Source organism: Pipistrellus hanaki, assembly GCF_964339955.1.
Source record: "Pipistrellus hanaki genome assembly, chromosome: 1".
NCBI classification, from domain to species: domain Eukaryota; kingdom Metazoa; phylum Chordata; class Mammalia; order Chiroptera; family Vespertilionidae; genus Pipistrellus; species Pipistrellus hanaki.
The window spans coordinates 70,392,903-70,414,336 of record NC_140503.1 but is presented as its reverse complement, the minus strand read 5'-3'; the positions used below and the strand labels follow the sequence as shown (position 1 = coordinate 70,414,336).

The 21,434-nt window shown below is 41.1% G+C and overlaps 2 protein-coding genes across 2 annotated transcripts; both read right to left on the bottom strand.

Annotated features, from left to right (window-relative positions):
* Positions 1-20,016, bottom strand: LOC311610979 (ribonuclease 4-like). Its single transcript, XM_084862632.1, has 2 exons — positions 19,892-20,016; positions 1-1,269 (listed from the first exon to the last, which is right to left on the bottom strand). The coding sequence occupies exon 2, from the start codon at positions 1,250-1,252 to the stop codon at positions 812-814; it is 441 nt and encodes a 146-aa protein (XP_084718758.1). The 5' UTR covers positions 1,253-1,269; positions 19,892-20,016; the 3' UTR covers positions 1-811.
* Positions 13,676-19,953, bottom strand: LOC311610985 (angiogenin-like). The gene is made up of 2 exons (XM_084862645.1): positions 19,892-19,953; positions 13,676-14,301 (listed from the first exon to the last, which is right to left on the bottom strand). The coding sequence occupies exon 2, from the start codon at positions 14,282-14,284 to the stop codon at positions 13,847-13,849; it is 438 nt and encodes a 145-aa protein (XP_084718771.1). The 5' UTR covers positions 14,285-14,301; positions 19,892-19,953; the 3' UTR covers positions 13,676-13,846.
* Positions 20,017-21,434: the final 1,418 nt, after the last annotated feature.

Below are 21,434 nucleotides of genomic sequence, written 5' to 3'. Positions count from 1 at the left end.
TGGCTGGGCTTGCGTTCTTTATTAAAAGAAAAACATGAAAAATCTTTCCAGTTAGAAAGAGTAAATGAGTCTTAATGATCTAGTGCATTCTTAATGCTCTGATTTTCTACTGTGATTCAAAAGTTTGGGAAGAGAAAAAGAAAATTTTTGTATCATAATCTTATTAGACGCAAACATAACAAGGTTGCCAAATTACACAGACAGAGCTCTCATTTTCCCAGTTCATATTTCCAAATTTTTAATGTTTCCCTCAATAGCTGACTTCTGGGAATACCAAAAAAAAAACAACAGTTACTTTCAAAAACTCCCTGTAATGAAGTAGAAAAAGTCCTAGATTAGTAGCCAGTTGAAGTAGATATTTTGCTTCAGCTTTTCCACTAACTTCATGTTCTTCAGAAAATCCTTTAACTTTGTGCACCCCTACTATATGTGGGAACATGAGTATCACAGGGGTGTGGTGGTATTAAAATGAGATAACTGAGATGGAAGCACCTTAAAATACTTGAAATGCTATATCATACATATAATGACTACATTCCAGAGGATGGGATCTGAGAGAGCTAAGCTAATCAATATTATAAAAGGAAGCAGAAGAGTTTACTGAAAAGTTTATTATAGAAAAGCCAGTCCCATTATAGGTTTATGCCTCCATTTCTCTTTGATGCATTTAAGAGAATGGATTATATAGAAAAAAAGAAGTATACATAAGCAGAGAAGACAGAGCCTGAGATAGCTCAAATGCATTACTCCTTGCTTTTCACTGAGTAAGTTAAAGGTCAATCACGGGGCCATAACCCCTGCAGGATAGTATCTATCTGTCAAAGTGCACAGGCACCGGGGGGTTACCCTCACAGGCAATGACCACACGCCTAGTGCTGGTCCTGGCCCCATATCTGCAGTTGGGGGCTGGGGAACTTCCTGTATCTCTGCAGTCTGTAACACTCACTACACCCTCATGGCAATTCATCTTGCCATTCTTGCACTCGATATTGGTGGTGCTGCAGATGCTACGAATATTCCAGATGTCTTCGTGTATGAAGGTATTGAATTTCTTGCAATGGTACTGAGTCATCCTCCGTCTTTGCATCATCAAGTTACAGTATTTAACGTCGCCACCTGTCCCAGTAGGATCCACATGTTGCCGCAGGAATCGTTGGTACATAGACTGGCCATAGGAGGGCTGCACTAGCCCCAGCCCCAGCAGGGTCAGTAACGCGAGCAGAAGCAATGAAAGAGTCTTCTGGAGAGCCATCACTACCTTGGAGGTGCCTGGGGAGAAACAAAGAAGTAGGAGAAAGGAAGTTAATAAATGGGCATCAGAGAGAGGTGTTAAGAATGGTAAATTGATATTTCCTCAACTCTAGAGTCTACTCTTTCTTCCCCACTTCTCTGCCCACAACTTTTGTTATCACTGCTTTCCCAAGAGTACAAAGTTTTCAAACAGGATCTTCTCTGAAAGTAAAAGCTTTTCTTTCATAGAGAGACAGTGCAGTACCCAGTACAATGACTCAGACACTGATGGACTGAATGTCCAGGTATCTCTGTCCTATATGGTCAGGGAGTGAAAAGGAAAAAAAGGCAGATCTAAATGAAACTGGAGTTCTGTCTCTTGAGGCATTTCTCTAGTCATGTGATCTTTGGAGAGTGTTTGGTTCTCTGGAGACTATGATTCCCAAAAGTTTCGATAGACAGGATATGCCAATGAGAGTTCATGAACTGATTTTAATTCCTGACATCTGGGAATTGAGGAAGGTGTAGAAAACAGGATAGAATAATGTTTAGGGTTAGGCTTCCCTCTCATGTGTCTATTTTTCTTAATTAAATATTTTTTTTTCAATTATAGTTGACATATAATATTATATTAGTTTCTGGTTTACCACAGAGTGCTTAGACATTTATTTATTTATTTATTTATTTATTTATTTATTTATTTTTAATATATTTTGTTGCTTTTTAATGGAGAGGGAGAGGATGAGAGAGAAACACTGATCGGCTGCCTCCTGTACAGTTGGGGATGTGCCCACAACCAAGGTACATGCCCTTGACTGGAATCAAACTTGGGACCTTTCAGTCCACAGGCCAATGCTCTATCCACTGAGCAAAACTGGTTACGGCTAGACATTTATATATCTTACAAAGTGGTCACTACAGGAACAGGAGAAATCAAGATGGCAGTATAGGTAAACACCTAAACTGCTGCCTCGCACAACAATTTCAAAACTACAACTAATAGACAAAATGTCTATCACCCAGAATCACAGGAAGTTCTACAACTACTAAGAAAGAGAAAAGAGCATTGAGATGTGTAAAAACGCTGAAAAGCTGAGGTATGAAGGCATGCGAATCAGGCTAGCAACAGGCTTCTGGGTGTGATTATTTTTCAACCAAAAAGGAGACAAGCTCCCAATTACTCTGAACTCTAGTTTCTGGGGAGATGCTGGGGACCCAAACTCCTATAGGGAGAAGCTGGACTGTCTTCCATCGGGTCAGAAAGTGAGGGTAACTTTCTTGCAGAGGTGCACCCAGCAATCATTGTTTACTGTGCTGGGGTGTGGGACACGGGGATTTGGAAATGCAGAAATGCAGTAAAGGTTGACTGGCAGACATGGCTGTTTTCCACACCTTAGCCTAGTGACTCCCTGAGATACCACCCCACACAATCTACAAACCCACCCAACCTCCACCCAGTGGCTTTTGCATATAAATGGCCTGCCATATTGCAGCTTAACCTAACAAACTGCAGCATTTGTCAGACAGCTCCAAAACCTCCAAACCCCAAGAAAAGTGGAGAAAACTGTAGTTCTTGCTGTAGCTCCTGTTGGGAGATCTCAGACAGAAGCTAACCTGCACCCCATTGGAGATCCAGAGCTAGTGTATCTAGTGGTCAGTGTGAGATGACACCAGATTTCAAATACACATATCCTTAAGTGACACATTCAAGAGGCAGACTCAGTGAGCACCAAAGGCCCACTGAAACAAGTTTTGCTCTATAAGCGTGTCTCCAGCACAGCAGTTCTTCCAGCATAAACAGTAGGTCCTCACAGCCAATTGGCTTGGAGGTCAATTCCTCCCAGTTATACCAAAAACAATCAAAGCTTAACTACAACAAGACAGTACACACACACACACACACACACACACACACACACACACACACACACACATCTGTGCACACAGCCTACAAAGAAGTGCACCAAGAGTGCCCACCTCAGGTAACTGGGAGGCTGACCCATTGGGCCATATAGGACACCTAGCACACAAAGCCACTTTACCAACTTAGGAAAGCGGCAAAAATACAGAGACAAAGAAACAGATCACAAATGAAAGAAATGGAGGAAAACAAACAACTGGATGTAGAGTTCAAAATCGCAGTTTCAAAGTTTTTCAAGAATTACAATTCAGAATTGAAGGACAGATAAAGAGCTTCACAGACAAGAAAAAGCTAAAACACCAAACCAGTATTATATGAAATGCTAAAAGGTATTCTTTAAGAAGAGGAAGAAAAAGAAAAAAGTAAAGATAAAAATTATGAACAACAAATACATATTTATAAACAAGTGAATCTAAAAATCAAGTGAATTAGCTGAAACTCTTTTCACTCAGAGCATAGAGTGTCGGCCAGTGGACTGAAAGGTCCCAGGTTCAATTCCGGTCAAGGGCATGTACCTTGGTTGCAGGCACATCCCCAGTAGGGGGTGTGCAAGAGGCAGCTGATCGATGATTCTCTTTCATTGATGTTTCTAACTCTCTATCCCTCTCTCTTCCTCTTTGTAAAAAAAAAAAAAAAAAAAAAAAAAAAAAAAAAAAATCAATAAAATATATTTAAAAATCAAGTGAATTAAAAATGTAATGAACAGAATAAATTGGTGAATATAATAGAATTGGGGCATAGAATGGGAGTGGATTGATAATTCTCAGGGATAAAGGTCTGGGGATATGGGAAGAGACTGGACAAAAATTGTACACCTATGGATGTGGACAGTAGGAGGGAGGTAAGGGCAGAGGGTGGGGTGGAAACTGAGTGGAGGGGAGCTATGGGGGAAAAAAGGAGAAACAGTTGTAATAATCTGAACAATAAAAACTTATTAAATTTTTAAAAAATGTTCACCCAATAAGCCTAGTACCCATTTGACACCATACATAGTTATTACAATGCTATTGACAATATTCCCTATGCTTACTTGACATCTCCATGGCTATTTTATTTATTTTTTTAATTTATTTTTTATTATTTTTTTTAAATCAATCTTTATTGTTCATATTATTACAAAGGTTCCTCATTTCTTCCCCCCTCCACCAGGTTCCCACCCTACCCTCCGCCCCCTTCCCATCCCCAATTGTCCTCATCCATAGGTGCAGTTTATGTTCAATCTCTTCCTCCCTCCCTTTCCCCGATAGTAAATCCCTTTTCAGATAGTAAATCAGTTACTTAGCATTTTCTCATATCAATAATACCTCCACATGCCCAATGATACATTTCACACAAAAGACATTTCCAAATAGGTCTACCAGCCTCATCCAGGCCCCACCCAAGGCACTCACAGATCAACACCACAGCCCTATACTAACTCAACACATCCAGATCTAAGCCTTCATCACTTGATTCAGCAGACCCTCAAGTTCCCACAAAAGTTTCCAGCCATGTCTGAGAGGCAGCCGTGGGGCAGGGGCAGGCGAGGAGCGAGCTGTTCCGGGCCTGGCTGCTCCGGGCCTGGCCTCTGTTGCTCTGGTTCGTTCCACAACCAGCTGCTCCGGGTCTGGTCACTGCTGCTCCCGACCTAGTTGCTCTGGACTTGGCTGCTGCTGCTCCGGGCCTGGCCGCACCCGACCCGGCTGCTCTGGGCCCGGCTGCTCTGGGCCGGGCCGCTCCCAGCCTGGCCGCTCCCAGCCTGGCAGCTGCTGCTCCGGGCCTGGCTGCTCCCAGCCTGGCAGCTGCTGCCCCGGGCCTGGCCGCACCCGACCCGGCTGCTCCGGGCCTGGCTGCTCCCAGCCTGGCAGCCGCTGCTTAGGGCCTGGCCGCTCCCAGCCTGGCAGCCGCTGCTCCGGGCCTGGCCGCTCCCAGCCTGGCAACTGCTGCTTCAGACCTGGCCGCACCAGACCCGGCTGCTCCGTGCCTGGCCGCTCCCAGCCTGGCAGCTGCTGCTCCGGGTCCATGGCTATTTTAAAAACTGGACATTTGTATTTCTTAATTACTTGATCTTTGCACTCATGTGGCTATTTTTTTGATGGTATTAAAATCAAGTCTTTATGGAAATGTTAATTTTATATTAAAATCTACAAAGTAAAAATTAGAGTATCCAGCTAAAGGGTTGGAAAAATAGTACATATTGGTTGAGTGAACTGATAAACAAAATGAGGGAATTAATGAACAAATGAAATGGAATGGATATAGGGAATGAAGAGGTTTCCTAGGCTTATGGAATTGACTGATACAAGAAACTTTAAAAATAAATCTCAACAGAACAGTCTCCACAAAAGAGAACTTGTGTGCAGCAGAATTTAATAGTTAATGTGTGCCATGAGATGAAAGAAGTTGAAAATTGATGCTAGTGAGTCAGCCCTGCTGTTTCTATGCATAACCCAAAACTAGGCCCTGGTGATATATTCCATCATCATGCATGTATCATTGATGCTATGTCTGACTTGTCAATAGCAGTTGTTGGTTTTCTGTCATCTCTAGTTGCAGAATCATTTTCTTGGCACTTTTTTTTTTTTTTTTTTTTTAAGAGTTGCTTGGGTGGAGCATTTTATTTTATTTTATTTTTAAAATATATTTTACTGATTTTTTTACATATAGGAAGAGAGAAGGATAGAGAGTTAGAAACATTGATGAGAGAGAAACATCAATCAGCTGCTTCTTGCACATCTCCCACTGGGGATGTGCCCACAACCAAGGTACATGCCCTTGACCGGAATCAAACCTGGAACCCTTGCTGAAACTGGTTTGGCTCAGTGGATAGAGTGTCGGTCTGTGGACTGAAAGGTCCCAGGTTCGATTCTGGTCAAGGGCATGTACCTTGGTTGTGGGCACATCCCTAGTAGGAGGTGTGCAGGAGGCAGCTGATTGATGTTTCTCCCTCATCGATGTTTCTAACTCTCTATCCCTCTCTCTTCCTCTCTGTAAAAAAACAATAAAAAAATAAAATAAAATAAAATAAAATAAAAAACCTGGAACCCTTCAGTTAGTAGGCCAACGCTCTATCCACTGAGCCAAACTGATCTTGGCTTGGCACTTTTGACAGTGGAAAATAAATATGTTTTATAGAGTTTAAGAACAACAACACAAAAACTAAACAAAAACCTTCAGAGCCACAACGAAGGAAGCATTGACATATATTCTCAAAACATTGCTTCTGTTGGCCCAGGAAAGAAAATCCAGACCTCTCTGGCTCTAAAATCAGTGCTTTTCTCACATTTTCTAGTGCCTCTCTGTTTCCACTCACCAAATATTCAGGATATTCAAGACATTTATGTTCAGAGTTGCTTCTCTCTAGCAACAGAGTTTAATCAGGGGTGGAATAGGGGAGGAGTGGAAGTGGGAATTGCTCACTAACACCAACTAGCTAGATGCTGCCATCTGATGGTCACTTCTAGGATTGGCATGAACTCATGAACTGTGATTCTCCTTGACCCTGGCAGTGAGGCAGGGCTGACTCACTAGAGTAGGGGTGTCGAACTCAATCAGAGAAGGGGCCAAAATATAAAATCCAGCCTAAATCGCGGGCCGAATGGTTTACTGAACAGTCATAAACTGACAATGTCATAAACTGACAGCGGAGTGCAGTGATGACAGCGTGGTGCGGGCCACATTGCAAGGCCTGGCGGGCTGGATTTGGCCCGCGGGCCTTGTGTTTGACACATGTGCACTAGAGCATCAATTTTCAACTTCTTTCATCTCATGGCACACATTAACTATTAAATTCTGCTGCACACAAAAAATATATATTTGTCAATATGACAAAATAAATAGGTATAATTTGGATTCATTCACACCAAGCAGCGATTGTGTTGGTTGTCATTTTTTAACTTGACAATCTAAGAGAAAAGAGGTCAGTGCTCCTGACTAAATAGCCAGGTATTTCAGGTTTTAAAAATTATTGTGGCAGAGATCCAAGATGGTGGCCTAAGTATACACACCTAAACTGCTGCCATGCACAACAATTTCAAAACTACAACTAAAAGACAAAACGTCTATCACCCAGAACCATAGGAAAGCTGGCTGAGAGGAAGCTTTACAACTAGACTGAAAGAGAAGGGAGATCCAGAAGCCAGTGTATATAATAGATAGTGTGAGGCACCAGATTTCAACTCCTCACATTTAGGAGGCAGACTCAGTGAGCACCAAAGCCCCACTGAAACAAGGCCTGCACCATAAGCATATCTCCAGTGCAGCAGTTCTTCCATTATAAACACAGCGGGTCCTCACAGTCAATTGGCCTAGAGATCAATTCCTCCCATTGTACCAGTAGCAATCAAGGCTTAACTACACCAAGACTTTGCACTCAGCCCACAAAGGGGTATACCAAGAGCAACCACGTTGGGTGATTGGGGAAGCTGAGCTACTGGCCCCTATAGGTCACCAACCACACAAAGCCACTCCATTAACACAGAAAGGCAACCAAAATGTGAAGACACAGAAGCATGTCACAAATGGGAGAGAAGGAGGAAAGTAAACTACTGGATGACAAAGAGTTTAGAATCACATTTATAAGGTACTCAAGAATCATCTAAAAACCGCTAAGAAACTTGAAGAGACCTTCAAGGACCTTAATGAGAATACAAAAAAAGAAAAAAAAAAAAAAAAAAAAAAAAGAGGAAAAGGACCAGTCAGAAATTAAGCATATACTGTCTGAAAAAAAGAATATACAGAAACTCAACTGTAGATCAACCCTAAGAGTCAAACCAAAGATCTGGATTAAGAGGAAACAAAAAACACCCAACCAGAGAGGCAGAAAGAAGAATCCAAAAGTGTGAGGATACTGTAAGGAGCCTCTGGGATGGTTTTAAGTGTACCAACATCCAAATTTTTGGGGTGCCAGGATATTGAAGGCCTATTGGAAGAAATAATGACAGAAAACTTTCCCTACCTGGTGAAAGAAATAGAATTACAAGTCCAGGAAGAGCACAATACCCCAAACAAAAGGAATCCAAAGAGGACCACACTAAGACACATCATAATTAAAATGCCAAGGGCAAAAACAAAGAAAGAATCTTGAAAGCAGCAAGAGAAAAACAGTTAGTTACCTACAAGGGCATTCCCATACAACAGTCAGCTAATTTATCAACAGAAACTATGCAGGCCAGAAGGGAGTGGCAAGAAATATTCAAAGTGATGAACAGCAAGAACCTACAACCAAGATTACTCTACCTAGAAAAGCTATCATTCAGAATTGAAGGGCAGATAAAGAGATTCACAGACAAGAAAAAGCTAAAGGAGTTCATCACCACCAAACCAAGATTACAGTTACTGAATTTCCCCAGATTACATGAAATGTTGAAGGGTATTCTTTAAGAAGAGGAAGAAGAAGAAAAAGGTAAAGGTAAAATTTATGAACAACAAAAAGACATCAAATATATACCTACCAACAAGGAATCTAAAAATCAAGTGAATAAAAAATCTGAATAACAGAATGGACTAGTGAATATAATAGAATCAGGGACATAGAAAGGGAGTGGACTGACAATTCTCAGGGGGAAGGGGTTCTGAAGGACGTGGGAAGAGATTGGACAAAAATCTTGTACCTATGGATGAAGACAGTGACAGGGGGGTAAGGGCATGGGTTGGGGTGGGGAATCAGATGGAGGGGAGCTATGGGGGGGGGAGCGGAGGGGAAAGAGGAACACCTGTAATAATCTGAACAATAAAGATTTATTGTATAAAAAAATAAAATTATTGTGGCATACCAGTTGAAAATCACTGTACTAGAGCAAATAAAATTAATCAACAGGAAATGATCAACCCAAAACAGGAAGGACTGTTTTTTGAGGGTTATACAGGCCCATTTCTACACACGCAGTCCATGGGCTGATCATAGCTAAAGTCCTGGTTTGATGTACATGGGTACTACTGTCCTTTGTTTTCAAACATGCTGCTTCATGATGGCAGGTCACACTGTCTGGGTGACTGAAATGGCTGATGAGGGACCTGCATACCAGTATCAAACATAACTTTATTCTTTAAAATTCTATCTCCTATAGTCACAGCCACCTTTTGCTTGTATACAAAAAACTAGAAAGCTCTAGGTCACATACCAGTGCCTATAGCTGTAGATATAAGATATGAGAGTAGTTAGAAATGATGGTTCATTCTTAGATTAATGGATAGAATTTCTGAAGGTACACTTAGCACTTGGGTAATAACTTCATCAAAATACACTTTTATTTTTCTTTCACCTCTGATTTTGCCTGGTTTTTATCTACTTTTTATCATCCTGCTTCTTTGTGTCCAAGATATGATTTAGAAAGATAACTCACTACAAAGAAGACCTAACTATTCATGCAAGAACAAACCCACAGCCTCAGTCACCATAACAAACTGATTTAATAAGACATCAACAAATATTTGCCAACAGATGTCCAATGTAGACATCAATGTGTGTATCCTAAGGTTGTAGCTTCAACAGAAAATGAAATGATCCCCAAACTATCCCAACACATACCTTTTGGTCAGATCTTGCTCCAAAGGCTCTCTCCCATCTACGACATTGATTCTCAATAAGAACTTCTTTTGATAATCTGATCCCAAAGAACCAGCTCTGCCACATTTACTATATGATCTTGGGGAAATTACTTAACCTCTCTCAGCATCATTACTCTTAAATAAATGAGCATAATAATACCTTTCACTTAGCAATGTTAAGAAGAATAAATGATGAAATCAATTTTAAGTAATTATCATAATGCCAGGTATATGGTAAGTGCTCAGTGTAAGAAACATGCCTCTGATTCAAACTTTATAGAAAAGTTTGTGGTCAGGCAGTTACTGAATTTTCCCAGAGCAAACAGGATGTGGGCAGTGGGGAGCAGGTATGAGAGCTGTGCATGTGGCTGACTGCCGAAAACCAATCATTGGCTCACTAATAGAAAGATATAAAAGGCTGGTCAACCTCAAAGCTCTGAAAGGTCAGAGACAACCACTCCCTATCTAATTAAGACAATGGTAACTGAGGCAACTTCCCCATCTTGTAATCATGTGTAAATCGTTACTGATATGATATTCTGCTTATTACCTGCCTAAGGGCTATGGGTGTATCCCAAACCTGCTTAGGATAATGGGTGTATCCCATAGTCTCAATAAAAGGGATAGCAAGGCCAGAGCTTAGTGGCAGTCCTCCCACTGGAGGTGGGCTCCAGCCAGGCCCCCCATATCGCCAAATTAAAATTCTTCTAGTCTCTTTCATTTGTGTGCAGCCCTTCTCCAGAACCCAAACCCTGAACCAGAACCCTGAACCACGAGGGACATGAAAGGAGTTCCAACAGCTGACAGCACATTTTTCCAAGAAGATTTTAAACAAAGGAAAGTGGAGTCTACTAGAAAGGTCTCAGCCAAAATTAAAAAAAGAAAAAAGAAAAAGGACTCAGCAAATATTTTAAATGGCCCAAAGGGAGACAAGAAGACCTAGGTGATGTATAAAGAAACAGGTGACCTCATAGGACTCAGCCAATGAGGAAACGAAGGAGGACTAATAAATAGTCTATGTTCCTCTCCCCACTTGTATACCATGTGATAGACATCCACACTCGAGAGTGTTATTAAAAGTCTCATTTTCGCCGTGTTTCTGTTTCCCAGTCCATCTTTTGAAATTCGGACAGGTGAGCCATTTCTCAAAATTTGGGGGTGTATCTGGGATTTCTGTGCCCAGACTAGGGAGGGACCCTGGTTGAAGGGTAGGCATATCCCACCCAATTTTGGGTGGCCCTTTGCCTAGGCCCTGTCTCTTTGTGGGTTCAATAGGTAAGTCCAAGACTGTTTTTCTTTGGAAGGTGGGGGAGATTGAGCACAGTGTGAGACATCTCCAATATGGGGGACTGAGTAGGAACAGAGTCACAAAGGAGTTTCTGAGGATCGGAAACAAAAATTCTAGGCCTAGATAGAATTCTTCCCCAAATAGTCTGTTTGAGATAATGCTGAAGTTCAGGGGAGGGACAGTTCCGGAACCAGGACAGGAAATATCACTCGGCTTCGGTGGTTGGTTAATGCAGGGCACTGTGTGGTGTAAGTTTTGGTGCATTGTGCACATCTGTATTGTAGAAGGCCAAATGGGAAGACACCTGGACATTCTTTAGATTGTTGCTGACTGGCCCCGGATATTGACAGAATCATGTCAGTTGCACTCCCACCCTGGGAGTGCTGAGATGTTCTCAGTTCCTGGCTTGTGTTTGTTCAGGAGGAAGGAGTGGGCGGAACCTGGGCTCTCCCAGGCTCTTTGTTTTCCTGTGAAACCCCTTGTTGGATTGGAGTATAAATAGATGTGCTGCATGGTTTAGGAGGTAGTCAGTCTGTCTCTCCAGCAGAGGAGGTCAGCGGCCCTCCCAGCTCCCAGCTTGAAATCCATTTCTATGTCTTCTCTCTTTATTTCTAATATTTCTCAATCCCTGGGCACCTCCACTTAGAACTGGTTCGTTCATCTCTCTTTCCATGCGGGACATGGAAAAGGGAGATCCCCGCAGCTTCAGGCCCCCCTCACTGTATAAGAGCGTTTCTGTTGATGTTTTGTGTTTCTTTGTTGTTTGGTTTAATTTCTTTAAAGATGGGGCATGTCCTGCTTTGGGGAAGCCCAGTTATGTGTATTGAGGCTGAACTTGGGACAGAGATTGTCAGAATGTACTCTTCCTGCTCTCCCTCTCAGGGCGTCAGTCACCAGAAACTCTTAGCTAGTGAGATTTCTGTCTGTGTGTCTAATGTAATTTTGGCTTTCTATCTTTTGGGGGCTTTAGTTTGCTGTTCCCTGGTTTATGAATATAGGGACAGGATTACATGGGGAAGTAGGGATTATGGGTATGGGGAAGTAAGCAATGCAGTCTGGGTTGGGACTCCATTGTTGGGCAACAGGGTTAATGTTTCCATGATAAGGGGCGGTTCTTTTTTTTTTTTTTTTTTTTTTTTTTTTTTTTTTTTTTTCTTTTTTTCCCTTTTTATTGAATTTATTTGGGTTCCACTGGTTAACAAAATCATACAGGTTTCAAGTGCACAACTCCACAACACATCACCTGTACACGGGGTTGTGCGTTTACCACTCCAAGTCTCCCTGGGTCACCTTTAATCCCTCCTACCTGCCCCGCCCCCACCTTGTTTCTGTGTCCATTAGTTTTCTTTTTTGCTCAATCTGTCCACCCCCTTAGTTGCTCCTTTCACAGCTGTCAGTCTGCTCTCTATCTATGGGTCTGCCTCTATTTTTTTTTTTTTGTTTGTTTGTTTTTTTTTTTTTTTTTTTTTTTAATATATTTTATTGATTTTTTTTTTTACCCCCTCCCTCCCTCCCACACATCCCCTCCCTCCCCAGAGTTTTGTGTCCATTGGTTGCACTTATATGCATGTATACAAGTCCTTCGGTTGATCTATTATCTCCCCCAGATCTTCCTCCCGTCCCCACTGTAACTTGACAGTCTACTTGTTGATATACTGTCTCTATATCTATCTTATAGTTCACCAGTTTATAATGTTCTAAGGGGCGGTTCTTGAATAGGAATGTAACGTATTCCAAGGAGGGAGGGGACTTATGACTCCCAACCAGGTGGTATGTCCTGGTTAGACCATCATGGCTAACAGATTAATATTTCCCATAACCATAACTAGTCCCCAATGTTCTATTTTTTCCCATAACACTGAGAGGAACAGCTGTGTAGAAAATCCCTCCAGGAAGGTGCAGAAATACCAGTGAAGGCAGGCAGGGGAGGGGGAACTCCTATTTTTATAAAGGAAAATAACATAAAGCCATTGAAGGCCAGCGAGTTACCCCTGTTACAAAATCTGCTAAGAAAATGCCTTGGGTAAAATAATTGGCTTTAAACTCTGAAGTTTGTTAATACATAATAAATAAATGTAACTAAAACAAAGGGTTTATTATAAAAGCTTTTTTCAGTGATATATATATATATATAGTTTTCCATAATTTTTTGGTAATTTAAAGCTTTTTGGAGTAAAAAATTAAATATCTAGGTATTTTGGAATAACAGGATACTGAAATATTAATCTGAGTTTGCCTCTTATAGAGAATTTAGAAGATAGATTTGAATCTATTAATAAATATGCCTTGTATTTTATTTGAAATATATCTTTTAAAATGCAAAAATTTAAGAGAGAGGTGGATAAAGAATAATTAATCTGTTGGTATTTAGTTTTAAACACTACTCCTCAAAGTTTAACATTTGTAAAAGTAATATTGACTTATTTGACAGCAAAAAAATTTGCTCCTCCTGAAAATTCTGCTTAGGAGCCATGTGCCCTGGAATTTCCCAGCTCTGCTGTAAGATGAATTTAACATCCTTACACTCACAAAAAAAAAAAAAAAAAAAAAAAAAAAAAGGGAAAGTCTACCTCCCTATTGACTGAGAACAAAGGAACTGATAGGAAAAAAGGCATTTGTATTCCATGTAATCCTTTCTGTGGGCAGCTGAGTAGAGAAAATGGGGGGAAATCCATAGGCCAAATTGATGAGAAGACTTTGATTCTTACTGATTTCAGAGACATTTTTATTTATTAACATATTGTAAAACAGAAAACAAAGGATCCAGGCAGCTCATTTTCTTGGCCCCTGGCAATGAAGGTGGCCACCCCTGTTCTAGGATGTAGGGGAAGTGCCAGGAATAGAGAAGCAGAGCCAACTCTGGGCCAGGGGCCTGCTGGTTATGGACGGTAGAAGGACTCATCAAAGTGGACAGGCAAGCCATGTTCACAGGCAATAACTATGTCTCTGAACCCTGATGTGGCTCTGTATCGGCAGGGAGGCTTGGGGGATGCTCCTCTGTGCTTGCAAGTAGTGACCTGGAAAGGGGACTTGCTTATTCTGAAATTTGTCCCATAAGGCTTTCCATTCTCATCTTCACAGACAGCCTTGATGTTGTTACTGGTGCCATGAATAAAGGTGTTGGTGTCTTTGCAGGGTGAAGTCAAGCCTCTCCTCCTCATCATGGTATTACAGTATCTGTCATTCCGGCCACGTGGCTTTGGATCATAGTGCTGGTCCAGGAAGTGTCTGTACCTCTCATCCTGAGCCAGGGCCGGTGGGGTCAGACAGGGCCCCAGCATGAAGACCAACAACAGGGGACCCAGGCCCATCATCATCTCTTCCAACAAGGCTCCTGCCCAGGGCAAAAGGTACGGTAGGGCAAAATTAGGCTAAAAGGGCAAATGAAGCTAAAAGGACAGGGACCAGCTGGACTAGTGACAGGGCTTCATGAGTACAGTATCCTTCGTCATCTAAATTATATCTTTCCTCTTCCTCATTAATCTCGCATTTCTTGTCAATCCATTCTTTTGGAAAATCAGTCTAAGTTTCCTGAACACAACTTCCTGCTCAAACCATTCTTTGATATTCCTTAAGACTCTGAGTATTTACCTTTCTATCAGTTATAGCATTAAAATATCCATTCACACTCTAATCCATTTATTACTTGAATAACAAACATTACCTAAGGTCTTCTGGGTACAAGGCATTGTGCTAGGTCCTGGCACACAGAGACCATAAAAACAGACCAAGTCCTCCCTAAAAGGAGATGTGGCATCAATGTGAAAGGAATAGGAGCTCCAGTTCACTGAGATGAAACACTAAGATAGGAGGCCTATGAAGAAGATGGACTTTTAAAAAAATATGTTTAATTTATTTTAGAGAAAAAGGAAGGGTGAGGGGGTAGACCGAGGGAGAAAGAGCGAGAGCGAGAGCGAGAGCGAGAGCGAGAGCGAGAGAGAGAGAGAGAGAGAGAGAGAGAGAGAGAGAGAGAGAGAAACATTGACGTGAGACTGAAACATCTATTGGTTGCCTCCTGTATGCACCAAAACCAAATAAACACACAACCTGGGTATATGCCCTGACCAGGTATCAAACTGGCAACCTTTTGGAGCATGGGATGATGCTCAATCAACTGAGTCACACTGGCCAGGGCAAAGAGAGTCTTCTGAACCCAGAGAAGGGTCAATGAAAGGTTTGTTAAAGACAAGATTCTATGTATTCAGCTGGCTGTAAGGAGAGCAGTTGAGAGCAGTTTTGTCCTGAGTTGAAGGGAGATAGTCCCAATTCCCTAAGAATTAGTTGGTTTGTGACTAATGGTGGAATTATTATATACTAGTTGGGGGGAAAAAAACAACAGAGAAGAGCATGGAAGAATTGATGCAATGATTGCAAGTGGGTCTGGGTCAATTTTACAGAAGACTGGAGGAAGAAGAATTCAAGCTTATTCTTAGGAACAAGGTGGATTATTCTCAGAGAATTTCCCCATAAACGTACTTACACTGTTACACAATAGGCAAATGATGTTACTATGTGATCAGATAAAAGGACAACAAAGAAAACCTCTTCAGAACTTTTGTCAAGCCAAAGTCCTTACAGTTTGCTGTAGTGATTTTGTAACGTCTCCCACAAAAGAAGAATAAGAAAGAGAAGAGGATTGCTTACATCAACTCTCAAGAGTTTTTTGTCTAAAGTGTGGAAATGACACTTCCCAGGAGCAGTGTGTCACACACACCCAAACATACCTATCAAGTAAACAAAATGCTTCTTTCTGAAGTATGATTTTGTCTCAATGATAGCTACTAAAAAGAGAATTAAACAGGTATCTATACTTATAATAGGGCAATATGCAAATTGGTTGGGACGCTGTCACATAATGACTGAATAGCAGGAGGGGAGGGGCAGCAAGCTACAAGTGTTTGAGAGCTATAAGAGGATGGGGCAGCAAGCTATGTGTGGCTGAGAGCAGCGTGAACAGGGTGGCCAGCTAAGGCAAGCAGCAGTGAGCTACTCACGCACAGATTCGTGCAGAGGGCCATTAGTAGGTTATGACAAAATAGAAAGCAAATTTCATATTAACATTAAAAACTTTATGTGTTAAGAAATGTGAAGGTTTGAGAATTGAAAAATATTTGGTGTTTCCAGAAAAATATTTAGAAGTTTCTGAAAATATTTTTAGTTCTTTGGAGAAAAATTTAAAGAACATTTAGAGCCTTTAAAAACCATCATATCTTTTCCCACATTATATCAAATATATGTCAGTGTTCCCACATCCAATAATAAAAATGACTTTTCACTATAAATTAGAAAACAATTTTTACAATTTTGTTTTTCAAATTGTGAATCAGCAACTCATTTACTTTATGATTGGCTGTGATTTCTTAGCAACCATCACACAATAATAAGAAATTCTTAGAATGGAAGAAAAATTTGACCTTCAATTATTCTCAAGTGTGATGTAATTCATATCAATCCTAAATTAAAATAAAACAAATGGTATATTTTCATAGACATTAAATTAATTAGTGATCTTTATTTTGAACTTTTCTTATGTGTACATCAATAAACATTTTTATGTCAAATATTTTTACACACTTAAAGATGCCACAGGTTCTAGCATTAAGCCTGTAGTATTACTAAACAGCCCTTGGAGAATGACTGTAAATCTAGAAAGACCAGTAAATTCAGGGCTCTGATGGTTTCCTGGGAAGGCATGTGAGAGAGGGAGCAAAGTGAATACTCTTTCTCATCATCATTTGGCTTTGATAAATCTTATCTGTTTCATAATAACAATACACAAATTTGGCACACTGTTGAAGAATACAAAATTATACACTAAGAAAAATTTTGATCATTCCACAATACTGAAATGAATAGCAGCTGAAAAAATGTAAGTTCATTAATTATAATTTATAATAAAATCAAGTGAAAGCATGTTCTTGGGACTTGAGCAAAAAAGTGATATATGATTAAAGAGGGAAAAAGCCAGTCCTAAAAGAATAACAAGTATTCATACATGGCCACTGCTTCAACACAGCTGCTGACCTGCTATGCTCCCCATTTGCCAAGCTCTTAACATTTACACTGTGCTTTTTAAGTCTTCTAGATCTGTTTTCTTTTTCTAGTTTTGTGGAAGACCTCATCAAAGATTTATTGATTTGGATTTATTTAGGTCTCTTGCTCTTCAGTAGACAAATATTGCCTTCTAACATCAAAGGCAATTGTAGAATCTTAGGCTTCCAAGATGTAACAGGACCTTAGGGTCACCAAGTCAACACCTCTCTGCCTGGGGCAAGAAACCCAGAGCTCAAAATCAGGAAGTAGAACTAGAGCTGTAGTAGCCAAAAGAGCCATTAGGTGGCAGTGGTGGATAGAAAGGTTGTCAATGTCCTCCATGCTGTAGTGTAGACCAGGGAACCTGGTAGGAGGTGCCAGTGCTGTACAGGTTGTGGGGATATTGTTGTTCACAGAAGGGGGTCTGAGCTTCTGGGCTTGTCTGGAGTTTCTGTCTAAACACTCTAAGCTTAAGTAATAAAGACCAACGACACCTCATTAAATACAAATGTTAAAGCAAAAGTCACAAAACTCAGGGTCTGCCCACAGGATATCGCAAAATACAGATATACCTATTGCCAATTTCATGGGTGTAATTTCCAAGCCTTTATCCAGGTATTCCAGGCAAACAATTACTGTCTTCTTATCAGTGTCTCCTACTGGTGTACAAGCTACAGGAGGGCAGAGCCCATATTATTCACCTTGAATCACAGTGCCTGCCTCACAGTAGATCCACAATATTTTAAAATTTTTTTAGTGATTGACTTAATTTTCCTCTCAAGTCTTAAGTTTTTTAATTTATAGAATGAGAGAGTTGCTAACTCTAAAGTCTGAAATTTTATGGTTCTCATTAAGCATAAGATAATCTTTTCCAGGCTTACTAGCAAAAGTCTAGTGGAATTATAGAGACAAGGTTGTATAGGTTTAGTTGGTAGGTAGCATAAGGAATCTATACTATACTAATAAAAAGGTAATATGCTATACTAATGAAAGAAATCTATACTAATAAAAAGGTAATATGCTAATTAGACCAGACATCTTCCAGGCATCTTCTGGACATCCTTCTGGACAAAGCCATGGTGGCAGGGGCCGAGGCAGAGGTGGTTAGGGGCTATCAGACCTGCCTGGGGGAGTAGTTAGGGCGTGATCAGGACAACATGGGAGGGCAGTTAAGGGGTGATCAGGCTGGCAGGGAGGGCAGTTAGGGGCCCATCAGTCTGGCAGGGGAGAGCAGTTAGGAGGCAATCAGGCAGGCAGGGGAGGGAAGTTAGGAGAAGATCAGGCAGGCAGGGGAGGGCAGTTTGGGGCATCAGGCCAGCAGGAGAGCAGTTATAGGATGATCAGGGTGGCAGGGGAATAGTTAGGGGTATCAGGCCAGTAGGCAGAGGTGGTTATGGGTGATCAGGCAGGCATGTGAGCTGTTAGGAGCCAGTGGTCCGGATTACAACCTAAACCAGCAGTCAGAAATCCCCCAAAGGGTCCTAGATTGGAGACGGTGCCGGGCAGGCTGAGGGACCCCCTTTCTGCACAGATTTCATGCACTGGGCCTCTAGTAGATGATAAGAAAACCTGTAATCTAATCTCACTGAAATGTATCATTTCTTAAGGCTCAGTGTATAAGCCAAGTTCACAGATCACCTTTAAGGCGTCAGCCACACAGGGGCTTCATATCCTACAAAGCCACTTGCTGGTTGGAAGTTGAAGGCCTCCCATCCCAGTCTGGAAGAGGTAAAGGAAAATCTTTGTTTATAATTTACAGAGCTTGCACATTAATTCTATAAGAACTCAGCTAAATTTTGCTCAGGCTTACTGTAATCTTTATTTCCTAAGACATCCAGAAAGCAAATCCCAGTTAGAAGACATCATGGCCACCAGTATCTAATATCTTCTCTCCCACTCATAACTTGCTCACTCATATTTACCTCTTTTGGGGAAATCCTAAATTTCCCCAAAAGAGGTAAAATCAATTTGGGAGAAAACAAGAATGATTCATTATTTTTGGTGTGGAAGTGAATCTGCCTGGGCCAAGGGTTTAGAGCCTCAGGTCTGGCGATCAAACTCACTCACACATAACCTTCCATATTCAAGCACATAACTGTCAGTCAGCTTTTTGTCAGTGAAATATGTCCCCACTGTTCTTCAGACTAACTTTATCATCTGTCTCAAACTCAGCTTTTAATCTTCACAAGAATGAATATTCTCTTCCTCTCTCCACAGGCAATGTTTTGTATTCAAGAGATCCATCCAACTTTACACACTAGGGAGTCTATGATGAGTAACTATGGTTATAATTTCTAGACATGTAGGTTCATTATTTTATATATTCTAGGGCAATATCCCTCAAAACAGAAAGCATAACACATATTCCTCCCTTTATCTCTTTCCTTCTTTTTTTCCCTTCAACCTGCCAATGTACCTTCTTTTGATCTTGGATGTGTTCCACTTGGCTCATAAGGAGTAATCAGAACTTTTTAAAGGAAAAAATTAGTATGGAAGATTAGAAGAAAACAGAACTAAAAACATACTTTTGGATTCTTTACTTGCTCTGCCACATGTAATTCCTGTTCCTGGGCCCATCCAGATGCACTTCAGCAAATGGCTTCCCCAGGTCTTTGGGGATTTTATCATAATTCAGGAATTCCTCCTAAATCTCCACTTGCTCCCAGTCTCACTAATCTCCCTTCATCCACACACATATAGACAATCCCCAAAGAAATCTGTGTTCATTTTAAACTTTAGAATTTGATTCATTTTTTTTCTTAATTCATAAGCTTGGATCCAGAAACTTTAAGGGGAGAAAAAGATTTTTCACTGAAGTGGCTAGATGGCTATAAATAGTATATACATATAAACAAATATAGCAATAGGTTACTCAGGAGTAAGAATCTTACAAAAATCTGGAAGAGTCCCTCCAACTGAAGATAGCTTCCAGCTCTTTGTTTCTGGAGATGGGTTCCAGCTGTGTGAACTGGACCCCTCTGGTTCTGATTATATAGTGATCAAATGAACTGGGTGGGGAAACCAGTTCCAAAGATCCCTAATCCTGGCAGAGATATGAAAACTAAGGACACTGCTTGTGCACAACAAGGAGAGTCATTCACCTTTTCTCTGGACATGACTAGATCAAATATTTACCCACTGGAGCGGATTAAAGATTTGTTCCAGGAGGCAATATTTGACATTGATAAGCATAGCCCTTTGTCCCAAAGCTGGCCTTTTTCTGATTTCTGTGGTTCTTATTCTTCCCAATGACAGGACCAAGGTTTCGTTGTTCACATGCATGGTCTGGATCCAGAAGACGCTGCTTCTGATCTATGGGCCAACTCCAAGAACTGCCTTGGAAGAACCCCACAGAGTAAGTGTGGTCTCCCAGCAGAAAGCTGTTCCCCTGCACTGTCGATTTACCCACATAATTTGGTTTCATGAAAGGATGCCATGTCAATAAGTAGGTAAATCATCAATTTCACAGAACCAGGAAAGCACTTGTAGGGAAGATTAGGTAACAGTGTTAGTACCCACTGCCCTTGAACTCAACCTCCCAGCTACTAAAGCCTCAGAAATATCTTTGCCATCTTTCTTGGGTTTCTCTTTACTTTCATCCTCAACTGTTCAAAAGAGACTAACCAGGAGCCCCCAGTATTCTGTTCCTTGTAGCACAGCTGCAAAACTGACCATCTCCACTGATAAGCATTCCTCCTTTAATGGTTAATTGATTTCATTGTCTCTCCATTTGACAGAACACCCTGAGAGAAGAATAATTGTCTTTTTCAAATCTACAGTCTTAGTTTCTAAATCAGTGGCTGACACTTAGGCCCCAAGGTCTTTTTATTATCCCTCCTGGTATAAAAATACATTCTCTGATCTCACTTTGGGGACCCCACCGTGCAGATTCTACTGGCTTCTCTCAAAGCTCACCAGCACAACTGGGTTTGGTAAGTTGTTACCAAACAAGGCAGGTAGAGTAAGAAGGCTTCCAAGGATCCCAGGAAAGCTCTGCTTTTAGCTTACTGATAAATCCTAAAAACACATGGATTGCCTTCACTTTGGAGGTATTGGTCCCTGTTCCAAAGCACCCTCTCCTAGGAGAGATTAACTCTTTAAACAGCTGCCAGTGGGTTACACGTGCTTGGGAATGTGCTCTAGAGCCTGTCTTAGGAACAGTTTTGGTAACTGGAAGGGCCTGAGGACTTAAGGAGGAAGAGAAGTGGATGAGGCAGGTTAATAAAAAACTAGGGAAATTCTCTGGCAAGTAGATAAGGGAAATGAAGACAAAATATTTAAACAAAGGCAATCGACAGCCTACTAATAAATCATAACACTCTATCTTCCCTAACAAAGTGCACTTTAGGAGCAGGTGGTTTACACCTCTACTCCCCAAAGAGTGTGAGTAGCTTAAATCACCCTAGTCAGGTAGATAAATAACAGAGACCCTGC